Source organism: Oryx dammah, unplaced genomic scaffold, assembly GCF_014754425.2.
Source record: "Oryx dammah isolate SB20612 unplaced genomic scaffold, SCBI_Odam_1.1 HiC_scaffold_5, whole genome shotgun sequence".
Taxonomy (NCBI): domain Eukaryota; kingdom Metazoa; phylum Chordata; class Mammalia; order Artiodactyla; family Bovidae; genus Oryx; species Oryx dammah.
The window spans coordinates 94,938,903-94,956,573 of NW_024070189.1; the positions used below are offsets into that span (position 1 = coordinate 94,938,903).

General features: G+C 50.1%; 1 protein-coding gene and 1 non-coding gene across 3 annotated transcripts in view; one reads left to right on the top strand and one right to left on the bottom strand.

Annotated features, from left to right (window-relative positions):
- Positions 1-14,394, top strand: part of OLFM2 (olfactomedin 2) — a 73,431-nt gene extending 59,037 nt beyond the window's left edge. The window contains exons 2-6 of one of the 2 annotated variants that reach the window (XM_040240762.1): positions 7,248-7,397; positions 10,296-10,442; positions 10,949-11,168; positions 11,496-11,602; positions 13,212-14,392. In XM_040240762.1, coding sequence (XP_040096696.1) covers positions 7,248-7,397; positions 10,296-10,442; positions 10,949-11,168; positions 11,496-11,602; positions 13,212-13,889 — 1,302 coding nt within the window. In that variant the 3' untranslated portion in view covers positions 13,890-14,392. Of the gene's footprint in view, positions 1-7,247; positions 7,398-10,295; positions 10,443-10,948; positions 11,169-11,495; positions 11,603-13,211 lie in introns of both variants that reach the window. The other variant, XM_040240761.1, reaches the window with a different exon arrangement.
- On the bottom strand, positions 3,884-4,018 carry LOC120864928. The gene has a single exon (XR_005721273.1). It is a non-coding gene; the product is annotated as a small nucleolar RNA SNORA70 (small nucleolar RNA).
- Positions 14,395-17,671: the final 3,277 nt, after the last annotated feature.

The following is a 17,671-nucleotide window of genomic DNA, read 5'->3' on the forward strand; positions in this document are numbered from 1 at the left end:
TTTAAGGGCTGGGTTTTTCTTAGCTTTCCTTCGAGCTCTAGTGTCTCTACTTTTTCTCTTTCTTCCCTTTCTCCCTTGCAAAGACAAAACTTTAAGGGACTGAAAAAAAAATTCTTCACAAGAACAGTCCGTGTTTATTGTAGAGAACTTTTGCTTCAAGATACATTTAAAGATGGTGGTAAAAATCCCTGCTTGTTCTTAATTTTAATGGGTGCAGAGTATTTCCCCTGGGCTTCCTGGGTGGCTCATGTGGTAAAAGAATCTTCCTGCAATGCAGGAGACCCAGGTTTGATCCCTGGGTTGGAAAGATCCCCTGGAGAAGGCAATGGCTACGCACTCCAGTATTCTTGTCTGAAAAATTTCATAGACAGAAGAGCCTGGTGGGCTATAGTCCATAGGGTTGCAAAGAGTCGGACACAACTGAGCAACTAACACACACGCACACAGTATTCCTCCCGGTAGAGTTCTTAGTTTATTTCACCTAGTTTTGGTGCACTGGGTCTTCGTGGCTGCATATGGGCCTCCTCTAGCTGTGGCGAGTGGGGGCTACTCTCTAGCTGCAGTGCTCGGGCTTCTCATTGTGGTGGCATCTCTTGTTGCAGAATACAGGCTCGAGGCATGAGGGCTTTGGAAACTGCAGCGCATGGACTTAGTTGCCCCACAGCATGTGGAATCTTCCCAGACCAGGGATCGAGCCAGTGTCCCCTGCATTGGCAGTGGGATTCTTAACCACTGGATCACCAGGGAAGTTCCGCTGTAGAGTTTTTAAATCAGCTTCCCTGTTGGCAAAAGGCTGGAGAGGGAAAAAATTCCACTTGTCCAATTTTAGACAGCATTTTAAAGAGCATTCTTATAGCCATCGAGTGCTTGTCCACACCATTTCCCTGGGCTACATTCTTAGAGTGGGATTGACTGGGTTAAATACAAAATGCAGAAGCCTGAAGGCTTTGGCTCTGGATTGACAGCCTGCCCTCCAGAAATATCTAATTCCTGCTCTCCTCTTTAATTGGAGCTATCGTGCGGTATTTTACATATCTTTGTAAACCACTTGCGGTCCTCTCCGGAACAAGGCGGGGAACAAATAAATATATGAGCCCCAAGACATTTCTGCTTCCTGATTAAATTATGCAGCCTCACACGCAATAATATCTTTGACTCATTAAGAGGCAGCCGCTTGCTCTGCTCCTGTTGGCTAAACCCCTGATAGCCAGCACTTCATGGTTGGCGGCCCCTCCCCCCAGGATTCTGTGGCAATCCCTCTGCTCCCCAAAGAACCAGGAATTGTTTGCTGAACCAAGATGTAGGTGATGGAGCTGTAGGCCGAGCTGCTGATCCTGGACCTGACAGCTAGAAAAACTTTCCCTGCGTGTCTTGGCCTTACGCAGTCCTGGACTGGTTACCAAGACAGCTGTTTAATTAGGGCAGTAGCCTGGGTGAAAGCATTTGAAAAATTCTGGGCAGAAAAGACAATTTGAGGAAGAGCTAGCTGAATGCCTGGCTTATGCTCTTAGAGCCCATTAGCAAGAATATTAAACTTGGAACCAACCGCTCAACTGACAGAGTGGCTGGCTTCCTTCAGTACGTTTGCCATGTTAGAGGTGGGACAGGCTACCAGACCAGAAGTGTCTGTACCAGGAGGGCTCTCACACCTGGTGATACAAACATTTCTGTTCGTGATGTGCTCAGTCGTGTCTGACTCTTTGCAGCCCCATGCACTGCAGCCCTGCCAGGCTCCCCTGTCCATGGAATTTTGCAGGCAAGAATACTGGAGTGGCTTGCCACTACTTACTCCAGAGGATCTTTTTGACCCAGGGATTGAACCCTCTTCTCTTAAGTCTCCTGCATTGGGAGGCGGGTTCTTTACCACTAGTGCCACGTGGGAAGCCCCTTCCATTAGTTATAGGTGTTCTCTATTCCTAGGACTATCACCTCCAAGAATTTGTAACTTTGGTTCCAACCTCAACCCAGTCTGGGGAACTGGTATTTAGACACTCAGATGCTGAGCCTTCCAGGACATTTCAGCAATTCCCTGGGACCTGAACTTGACTGTGTTTTTGAACTTGAACCCCACGGGTGAAACTCAGAATCTCTGCCATGCAGAGATTTGGCAGCCAAACCCCAGGCATTTAATTGCTCTGCTGCAGAGAATACCCCAGCAAGGTACGTCCAACGCAGACAATTACTTTAGGCAAGCCATGAAGGCCTTCTCTCTGTGCCACTTAAATCTTGCTTCTCTTTTACAATTCAATATTTCATATGTTGAGAGAAAATGGCTTGTTTGCTTCAAAGGACACGCTACAGAATGTAAGAAAGGGATGTTAATTATGTTGCACCAGGCTGCTTTGTCTCTGCATAAATGAAAATCTTCAGGGGATTCCGTCCAAATTGCTTGGGAACCAGGGCCAGGGGAGCACAGATGGAGATGTTTGAACTCACATTCATGATTCTGTTTTTGTTTGTTAAGAACTGTATTTCCCCTGAAAAAAGGTGAAACTAGTTCTGCGTTCTCTTAGATCCAAGGGGGAAGGCATTCCTGGGTCACTCTTTTCTTTAAAAAATTTTTATTTTATATTGGAGTATAGTTGATTTACAAAGTTGTGTAACTTTCAGGTATATAGCAAAATGATTCAGTTATACATATATGTAAGTGTGCTCATGCTTAGTCACTCGGTCGTGTCCAGCTCCTCGGGGCTCCATGGACTGTAGCTCGCCAGCGTCCTCTGTCCATCGAATTTCCCAGGCGAGAATACTGGAGTGGAGTGCCATTTCCTACTCCAGGGGGTCTTCCCAACCCAGGGATCAAACCCCTGTCTCTTGTGTCTCCTGCAATGGCAGGCAGAGTCTTTACCATTAGCGCCACCTGGGAAACCCCACGTATACATATAATCTATTCTTTTTCAGATTCTTCTCCGATATAGGTTAATACAGAATATTGAGTAGAGTTCCCTGTGCTATATAGTAGGTCCTTGTTGATTATCTATTTTATATATAGTAGCAGCAGCAGCAGCAGCAGTTTGTATAGTAGTGTGTGTATGTTAATCCCAGCCTCCTAATTTATCTCTGCCCTGGGGTCACTCTTCTAACCTTGAGCCATCCTCCTTCTTTTAAAAAAAAAAATTGTTCTTTTTTTTTTGGTTGTTGTTTTATTTATTTACTTACTGCCCACGCAGCATGTGGGATCTTAGTACCCCAACCAGGGATTGAACCCACACACCCTGCATTGGAAGCCCAGAGTTTTAACCCCTCTGGACCACCAGGGAAGTCCCATGGGGCATCCTTCTTGTTTTAGACCGGGTGGGCTTCCCTGGTGGCTCAGATGGTAAAGAATCTGCCTGCAATGCAGGAGTACTGGGTTCAGTCCCTGGACTGGGAAGATTCCCTGGAGGAGGGCATGGCAACCCACTCCAGTATTCTTGCTTGAAGACTCCCATGGCGGGCTACAGTCCATGGGGTTGCAAAGAATTGGACGTGACTGAAGCAAATTAGCACCCACACGTGAGTAAGGAGGGGACAGTGCCCAGGTTCTCATGAGTGCAGAGCCCAGCATTTGTCCAGGGGGCCACAATTAGGATGTCTTTGACCCCACAGCCATCCGGGATGAGCCCGTTTTTGTCACCATGATTTCAAATTTATCCACATTAAACTTAGTAAATCCTTACTTCTTGGAGATGTGGATCTTCTGGCAACCAGGGAACTTGAACTTGGCCCTGCAGAGGGCTTCAGTCACACACTCCTTGTTCTGCAGCTCGGTGTGGGTGGACATTATGACCTGGCCAGTGTGGACCCTGGCCACTGTACCTTGGGGCTTTCCCAAGGCACCGTGCATACCTGTCTGGAGCCTAGATTGCAGACAGCATGCCGGTCATGAATGTACACTGGAAAGGACTGTCTCCAAGATCCCTTAGGGCAACCTGTACAGACAACAGGCCATCTACACTACTGAGGGGGCTGCTGTTTGCAGCCCTTGCATGCTGGGCCCCCATGGGGAAAAGAGCACAGTCGGCTTAATTGGCTGCAAACCACCTGGACCATTTCTGCTCAAAAGGGAGGCTGGGAAGGTAAGTGACTTTATTCCTTCTTGGGGGAGACATGGACTCTCACGGAGGTGGTTATTGTTCAGTCGCTCACTCCTGTCCAACTGTTTGCGACCCCATGGACTGCAGCATGCCTGGCTTCCCTGTCCTTTACCATCTCCCAGAGTTTGCTCAAACACATGTCCATTGAGTCAGTGATGCCATAAAACCATCTCACCCTCTGTTGCCCCCTTCTCCTCCTGCCCTCAATCTTTCATCAGTGTTTTTTCCAATGAGCCGGCTCTTTGCATCAGGTGGCCAAAGTATTGGAGTTTCAACTTCAGCATCAGTCCTTCCAATGAATATTCAGGGTTGATTTCCTTTAGGATTGACTGTCCAATGGACTCTTCATTTTCCCTCAACCTCCAAAATGTGTATATAAGGTGCAAGGAATGACTAATTACAATAGTTTCAGTTGGCATTTATAAATGGTTTGTTTTTCTTATAAATTAGAGGAGGAGTCAAGCTCATCTGTACAATGATACCACTTGCTCACATTCCAATTAGCTTAAAAAAAAAAAGACTTTATTGAGTGGGAGAGAAAATAGGTGGGCTAATAGCTGGAATCTCTAGGATTGCTCATAATTCATAGTCTGGCTTTTATCTCTGCTACAGCTCATGGAAACAGCCTCTGCTGGGTGATAAGCAGTGGCTGTGCAAATAGTCTATGGTAGTGGGGCTTTGTTTCTCTGTAAAACAGTTGGGATTTTATTAGACTTTCCTTCCTGTCTGTAGGGATGCATGATGAATAGGACTGGAATCTTCTAGTTTCTTCCCATCTCTTCAGTTTCCACCCATCTGCCCTGGTCTCCCACCCTGACACCCCTACTCTGTTCCCCCCCACAACAGCCAGGGGGCACCTGTGAACACCTGAGTCAGATCCTGTCTATCCTGTGATCAGAACCCACCGTGGCTCCCACTTCCCTCAGACCAAAAATCAGTGTCCCTCCCCATGGCACATAAGCACTGCACAGTCCCATCCCTGTCCTCATCTTTCCCCTCCCACTTTTCCCCTTGTTCCCTCTGTTTTAGCTATAGCCTTCTCCGTTTCCCAAACACACTAGGCTTGGTCCTGCCTCAGAGCCTTTGCACTTGCTGTTTTCTTGGCTTGGACCGTCTTTCCCTTGATATCACCAAGGCTTCTCCCTCACTTCCTTCACGTCTTTATTTAAATGACACCTTCTCATGAAGGCCTTCTTAGGGCCCCTAAAATTGCAGGCTTCCTAGGTAACTCAGTGGTAAAGAATCCTCCTGCCAAAGCAGGAGACAGGGAGTTCAATCCCCGGATAGGGAAGATCCCCTGGAGAAGGAAATGGCAAGCCACTCCATCCAGTATTCTTGCCTGGAAAATTCCATGGACAGAGGAGCCTGGTGGGCTACAGTCCATGGGGTCTCAAGAGTCACACACGACTTAGCAATTAAGCAACAACAACATTGTCATTAAAATGAAAAAGATTGGGACTTGTGACTGGCTGGAAGTACATTCTGGGGAAGCTCAAGGCGGCATGATGTATGCTCCATCCAGTGAGGATTTGATGCTTTTTGAGCAATGTTTCTCCAATTCCTCCATATGTTGATTAGAATTGGAAAGGTGGGCTGTGCTGTGTGGTGCAGCATGTGGCATCTTAGTTCCTGACCAGAGATCCAACCTGAGGCCCTTGCAATGGAAGCGCAAAATCGTAACCACTGGACCAGCAGGGATGTCCCATTGGTCAGAATTTGTGTGCCCCAAATGTCTCTTCCTCTCTCCCCTTCTACTGGCTCACTCATTCCTCCGGTTCAGGTCATGCATCCTGTCCCTGGTATGCCTCCTCTGAGACTCTCGGCCTACGGACACCCCTTGTTACGCTCTGCACTTTCTTTGTGGCATCCACTGCAGCCTGTCGTTCTAGAGGACTTCCCTGGTGGGTCAGACAGTAAAGAATTCACCCGCTATTCAGGAAACCAAGGTTTGATCCCTGGGTTGGGAAGACCCCCTGGAGGAGGGTGTGGCAACCCACTGCAGTTTTCTTGACTGGGAAATTCCATGGACTTTTGTCCTGGCAGGCTATAATCCATGGGGTGGCAAAGAGCAGGTATGACTGAAGCAACTTAGTATGTATGCACATAGTTCTGGAAGCATCAGTGGGATTCCATACTTGAAGTCTGCCTCCTCCACATCCGTGGGGAGCAATAGATACACTTTCTTCATCTCTCCTCTCTTCCTAGTCCCTATCACAGACCCACGCCTGGCATACAGTAGGCACTCTCTAGATATTTACTAGTAAGTTTGGGAAATTATGGCTGAGTTCCCTGATGCACATGAGCATTTCAAAGGCTCTGATAATCCTGCGTTAAAAAAAAATACAAAAAACTCATTTCACTCAGCATTACACAGACATATTTGACCACAGAACACCCCTTTTCCTCGCATGCCTGATAAGCTTGTCAGGGTTCCAAGAAGCCAGGTTTGGGAAACAGCCATAATTGATAATTGAATTATCTAAGTGGCATCATCTAACTTGAAATTTAGTGTAGGAGTCTGAAAATGATGCCTTCCAGGCAAAGGCTTGAAGGTCTTGGTGAGGACTGTGTCACCCTTTGGCCATTACCTTGCTTGGGCTTCTAGGGAGCAGGAGTTGGGGAAGGCAGAATGACATAGGTGGAGGGGTTTTTGTTTTTTTGGCTGCATCGGGTCTTAGTTGCTTTTCATTTTGATATACAGACTGTAGTCGTGGCACATAGGCTTAGTTGCTCTGCAGCATGTGGGATCTTGGTTCCCCAACCAGGGATTGAAGCCGAAGTCCCTGCATTGCAAAGGCGGATTCTTAACCATGGGCCCATCAGGGAAGTCCCCTGGTCTATGTTCTAATGGTGGTTATGGAGACAGTGGTGTGTGCGTGTGTAAATGTGTGTTGAGAAATGAATTCTCATCTTGTGGAAGGGCTTGTATCCCACAGTTCCTTGCTGTGTTCCTTCACCCCCTGTACTTCAATCTTGTCACCTGTAAAATGGGGCTTTCCCCGAGGAAGGATTTAGATCGCACACCCTGGCATGCAGAGCACGTGGTCTGGGACATTCCAAGCATCCAGGGAAGGACATCTGTTGTCTCCCTGGGATCCTCTTTTTCTCCCAGGGGGTGAGGGGGAAAATCCCCCTTGGGGTTCCCGCCCTCTGACCCTGACCTCCCTGCAGACCCTCTTCCAAAGCCCAGAGGAAGGCTGGCAGCTGTACACCTCAGCCCAGGCCCCCGACGGAAAATGCATCTGCACGGCTGTGATCCCTGCGCAAAGCACCTGCTCCCGAGACGGCCGGAGCCGGGAGCTGCGGCAGCTGATGGAGAAGGTAAGAACTGTCCAGGTTCCCCTGTGAAAATCTCTCACTTCCCCACCCTCTCCTCTGCTTCCCACCAGGTCAGCTGGGACTGGATCTAAGCCATGTTTATGCAAAGCTGGTGGATAACTTGGCTGCCCTCCGGGCGGGTGTTTTAGTCAAAATCTCTCTGCTGCTTCTTTGGAGGAGAAGCTGAGCACTGTGTGGGCACAGGGAAGGTGAACTCCAGTGGCAGCATCTGCATCTCTGGTGTGTGAGCTCCAGCTGCAGTGTGTACTCAGCCTCAGGACTCAGCTGCTAAGAAGGGTCTCGCCCTCCATCCCAAGATACGTGAAGATTCCTTCCCCTTCTGATTGTGACTGATATAAACTGGTCCCCATTCAATCCAAGGGCTTCCCAGGTGGCTCAGTGGTAAAGAATCCACTTGCCAATGTAGGAGACGCAAATTTGATCTTTGGTTTGGGGAGATTCCCTGGAGAAGGGAATGGCAACCCACTCCAGTATTCTTGCCTGGAGAATTCCAGAGACAGAGGAGCCTGGCAGGCTACAGTCCGTGGGGTCAGAAAGAGTCAGACACGACTTAGTAATTAAACAACAGCAATTCAATCCAAGGATATTTCAGTGCCCTTTACAGGCTGATTGCTGTTCTTTGCTATTACCCAGATGAACTGCTTATGAGTCAGTTCTGATGTCAGTGTTGAAAGGGACTAGCCACCTCCCACGGCCCTCCTGTAGAGGAGGAAGCTGAGGACAGAGACCCTTGTTGGCACCAAAGTCTTGTCTGCCTGTGATGCCAGAACAGCAAGATGACCATGTAATGTCCCCTGATTGTTTTTTTTCCTTTCTTTTTTATTTTTTAAGTTTTGAAAGTATGATAAAACATTTACAGGAGACTTGGAAAATACAGAACAAAGTTACATATAATTCCACTATATATTACAACTTTTTTAAGCAGATAAATTTTTTAGTTGGAGTTTTAATATCAAAGTCTCAAAAATAAATAGAATGAATAGACAAAAAGCAGAAGGATATAATAGACCTGAAAAGCACTATGAATCAATTTAACATAATTAAGATTTATACAGGGCTTCCCTGGTGGCTCAGATGGTAAAGAATCTCCGGCAATGCAGGAGACCCAGGTTTGATCCTTGGATCGGGAAGATCCTCCGAAGAAGGCAGTTTCCAGTATTCTTGCCTGGAGAATCCCATACACTTAGGAGCCTGGTGGGCTACAGTTCATGGGGTCACAGAAGAGTCAGACATGACTGAATGATTTTCACACACACACACAAGATTCATACAATTTTCACACAACAGCAAAATACAAATTGTATTCAAGTTCCCATAGACTGTAAACCAGGAGACACTAGGCACATCCAGGGGGTGTCCCCTTGATTGTTGACAATGACTATTAAAATGTTTTGTGATGTCCAGGATGGGTATCAGGCTGTTTGTTGGCTTCCTCAGAACTTCCAAGTGTCACATGAACAATGGTTCAAGAATGTCTGCATATTTCAACAAGCATCCAGCGTCGTCTCTGAGTTCACCCTGACTGGGAGGAGCTCACCTTAGCCAGGTGGAGGTGGGACCTAGGGGGCCCTCGGACTGATTCAGAGAGGTCAGGGCAAGGGAGGTTTCATTCCATCATTTACCCGTATTTACTGAGCATCTAGTATTTATTGAGAATTCAGCTGTGGACAAACCAAACACCAGATCTGCCTCTGAGGACCCCACCTGAAGGAGGCAGATGAATAAGAATGTTCCAGGTAGTAGTCACAACTGGAAAAAAAAAAAAAAACACATAAGGAAGAGAGGGTGAGTGGCCCCTTGAGGGAGGGTGATCAGGGAAGGCCACTCTGAGGAGGTGATGCTGGAGCTGAGACATGAAGGATGAAGAGGGGCCAGCTGTGGGAAGACGAGAGAAACAGCACTCCAGGTAGAGGGATCAGCAAGTGCAAAGGCCCAGCAGTCGTGCACAGATGTGAGAGCTGGGCTGTAAAGAAAGCTGAGCGCTGAAGAATTGATGCTTTTGAACTGTGGTGTTGAAGAAGACTCTTGAGAGTCCCTTGGACTGCAAGGAGATCAAAACAGTCAATCCTAAAGGAAATCAGTCCTGACTGTTCATTGGAAGAACTGATGCTGAAGCTGAAGCTCTAATACTTTGGTCACCTGATGCAAAGAGCCAACTCACTGGAAAAGACCCTGATGCTGGGAAAGATTGAAGGCAGGAGGAGAAGGGGGTGACAGAGGATGAGATGATTGGATGGCATGACTGACTCAATGGACATGAGTTTGAGAAAACTCTGGGAGATAATCGGAGGATAGAGGAGCCTGGCGTGCTACAGTTCATGGGGTCGCAAAGACTCAGACATGACTTAGCGACTGAACAACAACAAAGGCCCTGAGAAGGGAAGGAGCTTTGAGCTTATGAGAGTGAAGTTGGGCTGGTGGTTGGAGTAGATGAACATGGAGAGGTCAAAGGCAAAGCGGCAGAACCTGCTCGCAGGGTCTGCAGGAGAAAGTGACTCAATCTTCCTTTTGAAAAACTCCCTCTCCAGACTTTCCCAAGGGTCCAGAGGTTAAGACTCTGTGCGCCCACTGTAGGGGGCATGGGTTCGCCCCCTGGCTGGGGAACTAAGATCCCACATGTTTCTCAGTGTGGCTGCTGTGTGGAAACTTGACTGCTGTGAATGAGGGTGGAGGCGAGGAGAGCAGGGAGGCAAGGAGAGGTGGGAGGTGGTGGAGGCCAGACCAGGTGGATAGATTGGGTGTGCCTTTGGGAGGTTGCTGGTAAGGTCAGGAGGAGAAGGTTGGTTGGGTGTTTAGCCTCTGGCCCCACCAGATCTTGTATGCGGCATCCCTGGGGATGGGGACAGGAGTCTGGCTCACCCTAACCATCCTACTTCCTAGGTTCAGAACGTCTCCCAGTCCATGGAGGTTCTTGAGTTGCGGACGTACCGGGACCTCCAGTATGTGCGCAGCATGGAGACCCTCATGCGGAGCCTGGATGCGCGGCTCCGGGCAGCCGACGGGTCCCTCTCAGCCAAGAGCTTCCAGGTGCGTCCTTCAGGGTTCAGGTCAGAGATCAAAGGAAGAACTGGGATTGGTGCCGATTACTTCCAGGAAGGACAGAGGGTTGACTGGGATCTGCGGTCCTAATTGGGCTGAATGTCAAGAGTCAGGTGTGCATCAAAGATAAGGGGTGGTATCACTGGCACCAGCTCCGTGGACATGAGTTTGAGCAAACTCCGGGAGATAGTGAAGGACAGGGAAGCCTGGCATGCTGCGGTCCATGGGGTCGCAAAGAGTTGGACATGACTGAGCGACGGGACAACAGCAATTGGGGGTGGGTGCGAGGGAGGCTCAGGAGGGAGGGGACATGTGTATACATTTGACTGATGCACTTTCTGTACAGCAGACACTAATACAACATGGTAAAGTGATTACACTCCCGTAGAAATAATACCCCCCCAAAATGGGTGAAGTTGTGGGTTGAAGGTTGGAGCCAGGTCTGAGTCACCGGTCAGGGGTCGAGATCAGCACAGGTTCCCTCTTGGGGGCAGGAGCTGAAGGACAGGATGACAGAGCTGTTGCCGCTGAGCTCGGTCCTGGAGCAGTACAAGGCAGACACACGGACCATCGTGCGCCTGCGAGAGGAGGTGAGGAATCTCTCCGGCAGCCTTGCCAGCATCCAGGAGGAGATGGGCGCCTACGGCTACGAGGACCTGCAGCAGCGGGTGATGGCCCTGGAGGCCCGGCTCCACGCCTGCGCCCAGAAGCTGGGTATGCCTTGATGCTTCACCTTGACCCCTGAGCTCCACCTCCAACCCCAATACCCTCTGCGTGTTCAGAACACAGTTTTGACCTCTAACTTCCAAACGTTGATCCTTGACTTTCCTACCCAAGGCCAAAAATAGACCCCCAAAACTGGAAACGGCCCTGACCCTACCCCTCCTCACCCCCAAGCTAACTCCACCTTGGGACCAGATCTCTGGATCTTCCCTCACCCCTGGTCCCAGCGCTTCAGTTTGATCACCCCCTCAGCCTTGCCCTGTGTCCCTTGGACTCTTCCCATCCTCCTCCCTCATTCCCCCTGTTGCTGCCTCCCAGGCTGTGGGAAGCTGACCGGGGTCAGTAACCCCATCACCATTCGGGCCATGGGGTCCCGCTTTGGCTCCTGGATGACGGACACGATGGCCCCCAGCGCGGACAGCCGGGTGAGTGTGCTCACGCCGGGGGTCAGAACCCGGGGTCAGGGAGACATAGCCCCTGGCACTCCATAGGTGCCTGGTGCCTCCACATCAATGATCATCTTGTCCTAGGGTCTCCAGGGCCCTTGACCTCCCCCTGACTGTCTAGTGACCACCAAGTGACCAAGAACTTTCCAACTCTGTGAATCTACAAGTCAGCTGACGTCCAGTGACTGTATAGAGACTAATGGTTTCTAGTACCACTGACCAGCTCCCAGTGAGCACTGATCTCAAAATAACCACCAGTGACCAGTGCCTTCCCAAGGACTAGGACCTTTGAGCACCACTCGATGACCTTTGAACTTCCAGTGACCCCCATGGTCACAATTGCCTGTCACCTCTGGCCCACAGGAACCATCCATTAACTGCTCAGTGACTATCCTAGTGACAGATATTGGTCACCGGGCAGCCACCATCATAGATCGTTAAGTCAATTAGTTGTGTCTGATTCTTTTGCAATCCCATGGACTGTAGCTCACCAGGCTCCTCTTTCCATGAGATTTTCCAGGCAAGAATACTGGAGTAGGTTGTCATTTTGTTCTCCAGGGCATCTTCCCCACCCAAGGATCGAACCTGTGTTTCCTGCGTTGGCATTCTTTACCATTGAGCCACCTGGGAAGCCCATAATAGCCACTTCCCCACCGTGATCACTGAGCTCCTGAGGCATCATGGTGGTTTAATCAAGAGGTTAAGAGCCTGGGTTTGAGGGGAATTCCCTGGCTGCCCAGTGGTTAGGACTTGGTGATTTCACTGCCGGGGCCCAATTTTGACCCCTGGTCAGGGAACTAAGATCTAGCAAGCCACACAAGTGTGGCTGAAACCAAAAAACAACCACCAAAAACAACAGCAAAACAAACAAAAAGAACTTAGGTTTGGGAATCAGACTTGGATTAGTATCCCACTTCCCTGGTGGCTCAGAGGTTAAAGCATCTGCTTTCAATGCGGGAGACCCGGGTTCGATCCCTGGATCGGGAAGATCCCCTGGAGAATGTCGCAAAGAGTCGGACACGACTGAGCGACTTCACTTCCACCAGTTCTTAGCTAGGGAATCTTAGCTAGGGAATCTCGGGCAAGTTCCTTAATGTTGCTGAGCCTGAGTTCCCTTATCTTCAAAATGGTTATAATAAAGTCAGCCTTACAGTTTTTAAGATATTTAACCCAACAACCAGCACTAGTAAGAGCATTCATAATTGCTAACTACCATGGTGACAGTGAGTGATGTTGACGGAGAGGATGATGGTGACCTCTTGCCACCCCAGGGCAGTCTCATGACTGCTAACCGTCCCATACCCAGTGACCAGTCAATTCCTAGGCCCAGCGAGTCTCCAGGGACTGCAGTCTCCCCTGATTCTTGGGGATCAAGCCCTGTCCTCTGGGTGTCTGAGACCAATGGCACTGGCCCAGTGACCCCAGTCACCGGGATGTTGCCTGGTCCCGAAGGGTCACCAGACATCCCGTGATTGAGTAATGACCACCAAGAGACTGTTGACCCCTCATGACTATGTGATTGATGTGTGACTGTCGAGACCCCTGGTCATCGGCAGTGGCCCACCAGTGACCAACAGCTCTCTTGCAGGTCTGGTACATGGATGGCTATTACAAGGGCCGGCGCGTCCTGGAGTTCCGCACTCTGGGAGACTTCATCAAGGGTCAGAACTTTATCCAGCACCTGCTGCCCCAGCCGTGGGCTGGCACCGGCCACGTGGTGTACAACGGCTCTCTGTTCTACAACAAGTACCAGAGCAACGTGGTGGTCAAGTACCACTTCCGCTCTCGCTCCGTGCTGGTGCAGCGGAGCCTCCCCGGGGCAGGCTACAACAACACCTTCCCCTACTCCTGGGGTGGTTTCTCGGACATGGACTTCATGGTGGACGAGAGCGGGCTCTGGGCCGTGTACACCACCAACCAGAATGCAGGCAACATCGTGGTCAGCCGGCTGGACCCGCACACCCTGGAGGTCGTGCGCTCGTGGGACACTGGCTACCCCAAGCGCAGTGCCGGCGAGGCCTTCATGATCTGCGGCGTGCTCTATGTGACCAACTCCCACCTGGCTGGGGCCAAGGTCTACTTCGCCTACTTCACCAACACGTCCAGCTATGAGTACACGGACGTGCCCTTCCACAACCAGTATTCCCACATCTCCATGCTGGATTACAACCCCCGGGAGCGGGCCCTCTACACCTGGAACAACGGCCACCAGGTGCTCTACAACGTCACCCTCTTCCATGTCATCAGCACCGCCGGGGACCCCTAGGGGCTGCCGTCGCTTGCGCTGCCTTGCGCTGCCACACGAGGGCCACAGGGGCCCTTTCCATTCCGCTGTGTCCCTCCGAGTTTATCTGTCTCTGTCCTGCCCTCTCTTTCCCTCCCTCTCTTCCTCTGGGTACTGTTTTTTCTCTCTTCACCTTTGCACCCAGCTTTCATTCTCTGCCTCTGTATTTCTATTGGTGCGTTTTCTCTGTATTGTCTCTTCTTTATGATCTGATTTTGATACATCTTTCTTTTTTCTTTTTTTGATGCCTCTGTCTCTTTCATTTGATCTGACTCTCCAGGTCTCTCTCTCTGCTTATGTGTCTCTCTCTATCTTCCCTCCCTCCCTTCCCTTTTTGCATCCCACCCAGACCCTCTTCTCCTCTCCCCACATCCCTTCCTCCCAACCCAAGGAGTTGAGTGCATGGATCTGTTTCTTTTTTTCTTTTTTTTTAATTTACACTTTTTCTTTCCGGGTTGCCGGAATAAATGGGATCTTTGACATTTGATGCTTTAATTGCTCTGTGTGTCTAGAAGAGGCAGAGGAGGTGAAGTGGAGGGTGAGCCTGGAGGCCCATCCCAGCTGGGTTCCCTTGTCCGAGGACATGAGCTTTGTGAATAGGGGCAGGTAAGCACAAGTCTGGGGCTTCCCAGGTGGTGCTAGTGGTAAAGAACCTGCCTGCCAAGGCAGGGGACTTAAGAGACGCAGGTTTGATCCCTGGGTCTGGAAGATCCCCTGGAGGAGGGCATGGCAACTCACTCCAATAGTCTTGCCTGGAGAATCCCATGGACAGAGGAGCCTGGCGGGCACTACAGTCCACAGAGTCGCAAAGAGTTGGACATGACCGAAGGGACTTGGCATGCATGCACGCACAAGCCCAGTCTGAGGGTGGGGGTGAGGGGGGGGGGTGGGGTAGGGGGGGGGGGGGGGAGGGATGAGGGCAGGGTTCATGGTAGGGTTAGCCCTTTGGGAAGCCAGGTGAGGAGACCCAATCCAAAGCTGTTTCAGTTGATCCAAACACCAGGATCCAAACAACTGCAAATTCTATCATGATACTGAAGACTGGCCTCATGTGAATATTGTCAGTTTTTTTAAAGACATTTTTTGATGTGGACCATTTTTAAAAGTCTATTGAATTTGCTACAAGTATTGCTTCTATGTTTTTGGTTTTTGGCCAGGAGGTATGTGGGATCTTAGCTGCCCGACCCGACCAGGGCTGCCCGACCCGACCTGCCCTCCTGAACTGGAAGGTAAAGTCTTAATCACTGGATTGCCGGGGAAATCCCATTGCCAGTTTTTTTTTTTTTTCTTTCACTCACTGATCACACTGGTGCATCACTGGTGACCATCTGGCAACTTTTAACATTTTTTTTAACAGTTTGGCTGCTTTTAAGAATATAGGCATGATGGGACTTCCCTGGTGGTCCAGTGGTTAAAACTCCACTTTTTCCACTGCAGGGGCTGTGGGTTCGATCCCTGGTCATCTGGTTGGGGAACTAAGATCTCTCATGCCTCGTGGTGTGGCCAAAAGAGAATATCAAACCAGTCAATACTGAAGGAAATCAGCCCTGAATATTCATTGGAAGGACTGTTGCTGAAGTGGAAGCTCCGAAGACTGACTCACTGGAAAAGAACCTGGTGCTGGAAGGATTGAAGGCAAAAGGAGAAAGGGGTGGAGCAGAGGATGAGATGGTTAGGTGGCATCACCGACTCGATGGACATGAGTTTGAGCAAACTCCAGGAGATAGTGGAGGACGGGGCAGCCTGGCGTGCTGCAGTCCATGGGGCCGCAGAGAATCAGACATGACTGAGTGACTGACCACCACCACCACGAGAGAGTGGGACACAAAAGAATTTTCCCTTTTTCTTGTTTTGGCTTTTTAATTTCAAAACCATTTTGTGTAACTTGCACCAGTTCTGAGTGCGCTATTAACAAAAAGGTAGCAACAGTCTGAAAGTGCCTGGGGGTCTCCCACTGGACACACCCACACCTGATGCCCTGGCTTGGGCAGGGATAGTCCTCAATGGGGACCAACGTGGAGATCGGGGCTCCTGGAGGAAAAGAAATGGGCAAAGCTAGCATGTCTCAGAGACAGGAAGGGTGTGTTGAACAAGTCGGGAAGAAATTGAAGAAGTCAGCAGAGTCCAGGTCCTCAGAAGCCTTGTTGATGTGACTGAGGTGGAGTGGAAGGGGGTCACAGAATGGGAAGGACACAATGAAGGCTTTATTTTAGCCAGATCCTTGGTGGCCTGGGCGACAGCAAGGTGAGGGGGAAGGACAGTCACCTCTGGAGCTGTGGCCAGGAACAAAGATAGTGTACCCCGTACCGCCACCTTCGCCCCAATGCATGGCCCCCACCCCACTGAAATCTCTAGCAGAAACATCATGTGAACAGCCCCACCCACTCAGGCTCCCCTTCCCTCCAACCCCACTGCCCCTGCTGAGGCCACAGCGGTGGCCAAACCTGCTCCTGTGGGAGGAACCCTCCCTCCCTGTCTCCCCATGTCTAATTAATGGCCTCTCTTGATTAAATCATCTCTGCTCTGTGCTGGCATCTCCCGGAACGCGGGACACTGGGGCTGTATTGCCAACGAAACCAATGAATAATAAATGTGACTGCCTGATGCATGCATTTAAAACCAATTTTTACAGAAATCGTCAAGAAAAGCAATTTTCCATTTAAATTAGCAAGTTTGACATGAAAATAATCACTTCCTGGATAAGCACTTTGAGAGGCACTTTGCTCTGTACCTGCTTTAAAAAAAAAAAAACACAAAAACACACCAAAAACACCCACTTAGAACTCCTGTACCCCATCCCTCCAATCATATTGGGCGTCTAATGCCCACAGGTGCCTGGCATCAGAACAGCTCTTTCTCTCACACAACACAGGGGCAGGCCCTGCCCTCTGATACTTTTACATTGGTGGCTTTTGTTCCAACAACCCTGAACATTCATTGGAAGGACTGATGCTGAAGCTGAAGCTCCTGTACTTTGGCCATCTGATGTGAAGAGCCAGCTCACTGGAAAACACCTTGATGCTGGGAAAGATGGAGAGCAAGAGGAAAAGGGGGCAACAGAGGATGAGATGGGTTGACATGTTTGAGCAAACTCCAGGAGACAGTGGAGGACAGGGAAGCCTGGTGCTCTGTGGTCCATGGGGTCCCCAAGAGTTGGACATAACTGAGCAACTGAACAATAAAACATGGGCAGGAGAAATAACCCCCCATCCCTTGACCCTGGCCTCGGTCACATGTCATCCGCCCGTGTCCAAGCTTGCCTGCTGATCGCAACTTCCCCTATGATGGACGTGACTGGCTTCACGGGGGAAGCTTTGCAGACCATCCAGTGGCAGTACCCATGTCACCCCGAACTGAAGTGACCACACTGCCCCTGAGGTAGTTTGAGTGGGGAGGCGCCAGACCAGTGGCGTAGACTATATTCTCATCATCCTGAGGGCCTGGGATCCAGGGCCTGGATTCTGGGCAGGAGCGGCTGGGTGGGAGTGTGGAGCAGGTGACAGGAGCCACAGCTTCTGAATTATGGATGCTGAGAGGGCTCCAGGGCATGTTTATCTAAGAGGAACTTTCTTTTGTGTTTGGGGTTTGGCTGCTGCTAGACAAAGGAAGAGGGAGGTCCATGGAGGCAGGTGGGGACCCCCAGGGTCACAGAGGACACACACCTAAGAACAACAGGGGGCACATGTGGCATCCCTGCTCAGGAAACTAAGATCCCATAAGCCAGGTGGCAAGGCAAAAAAAAAAAAAATTCCCTGCCAGCCCCA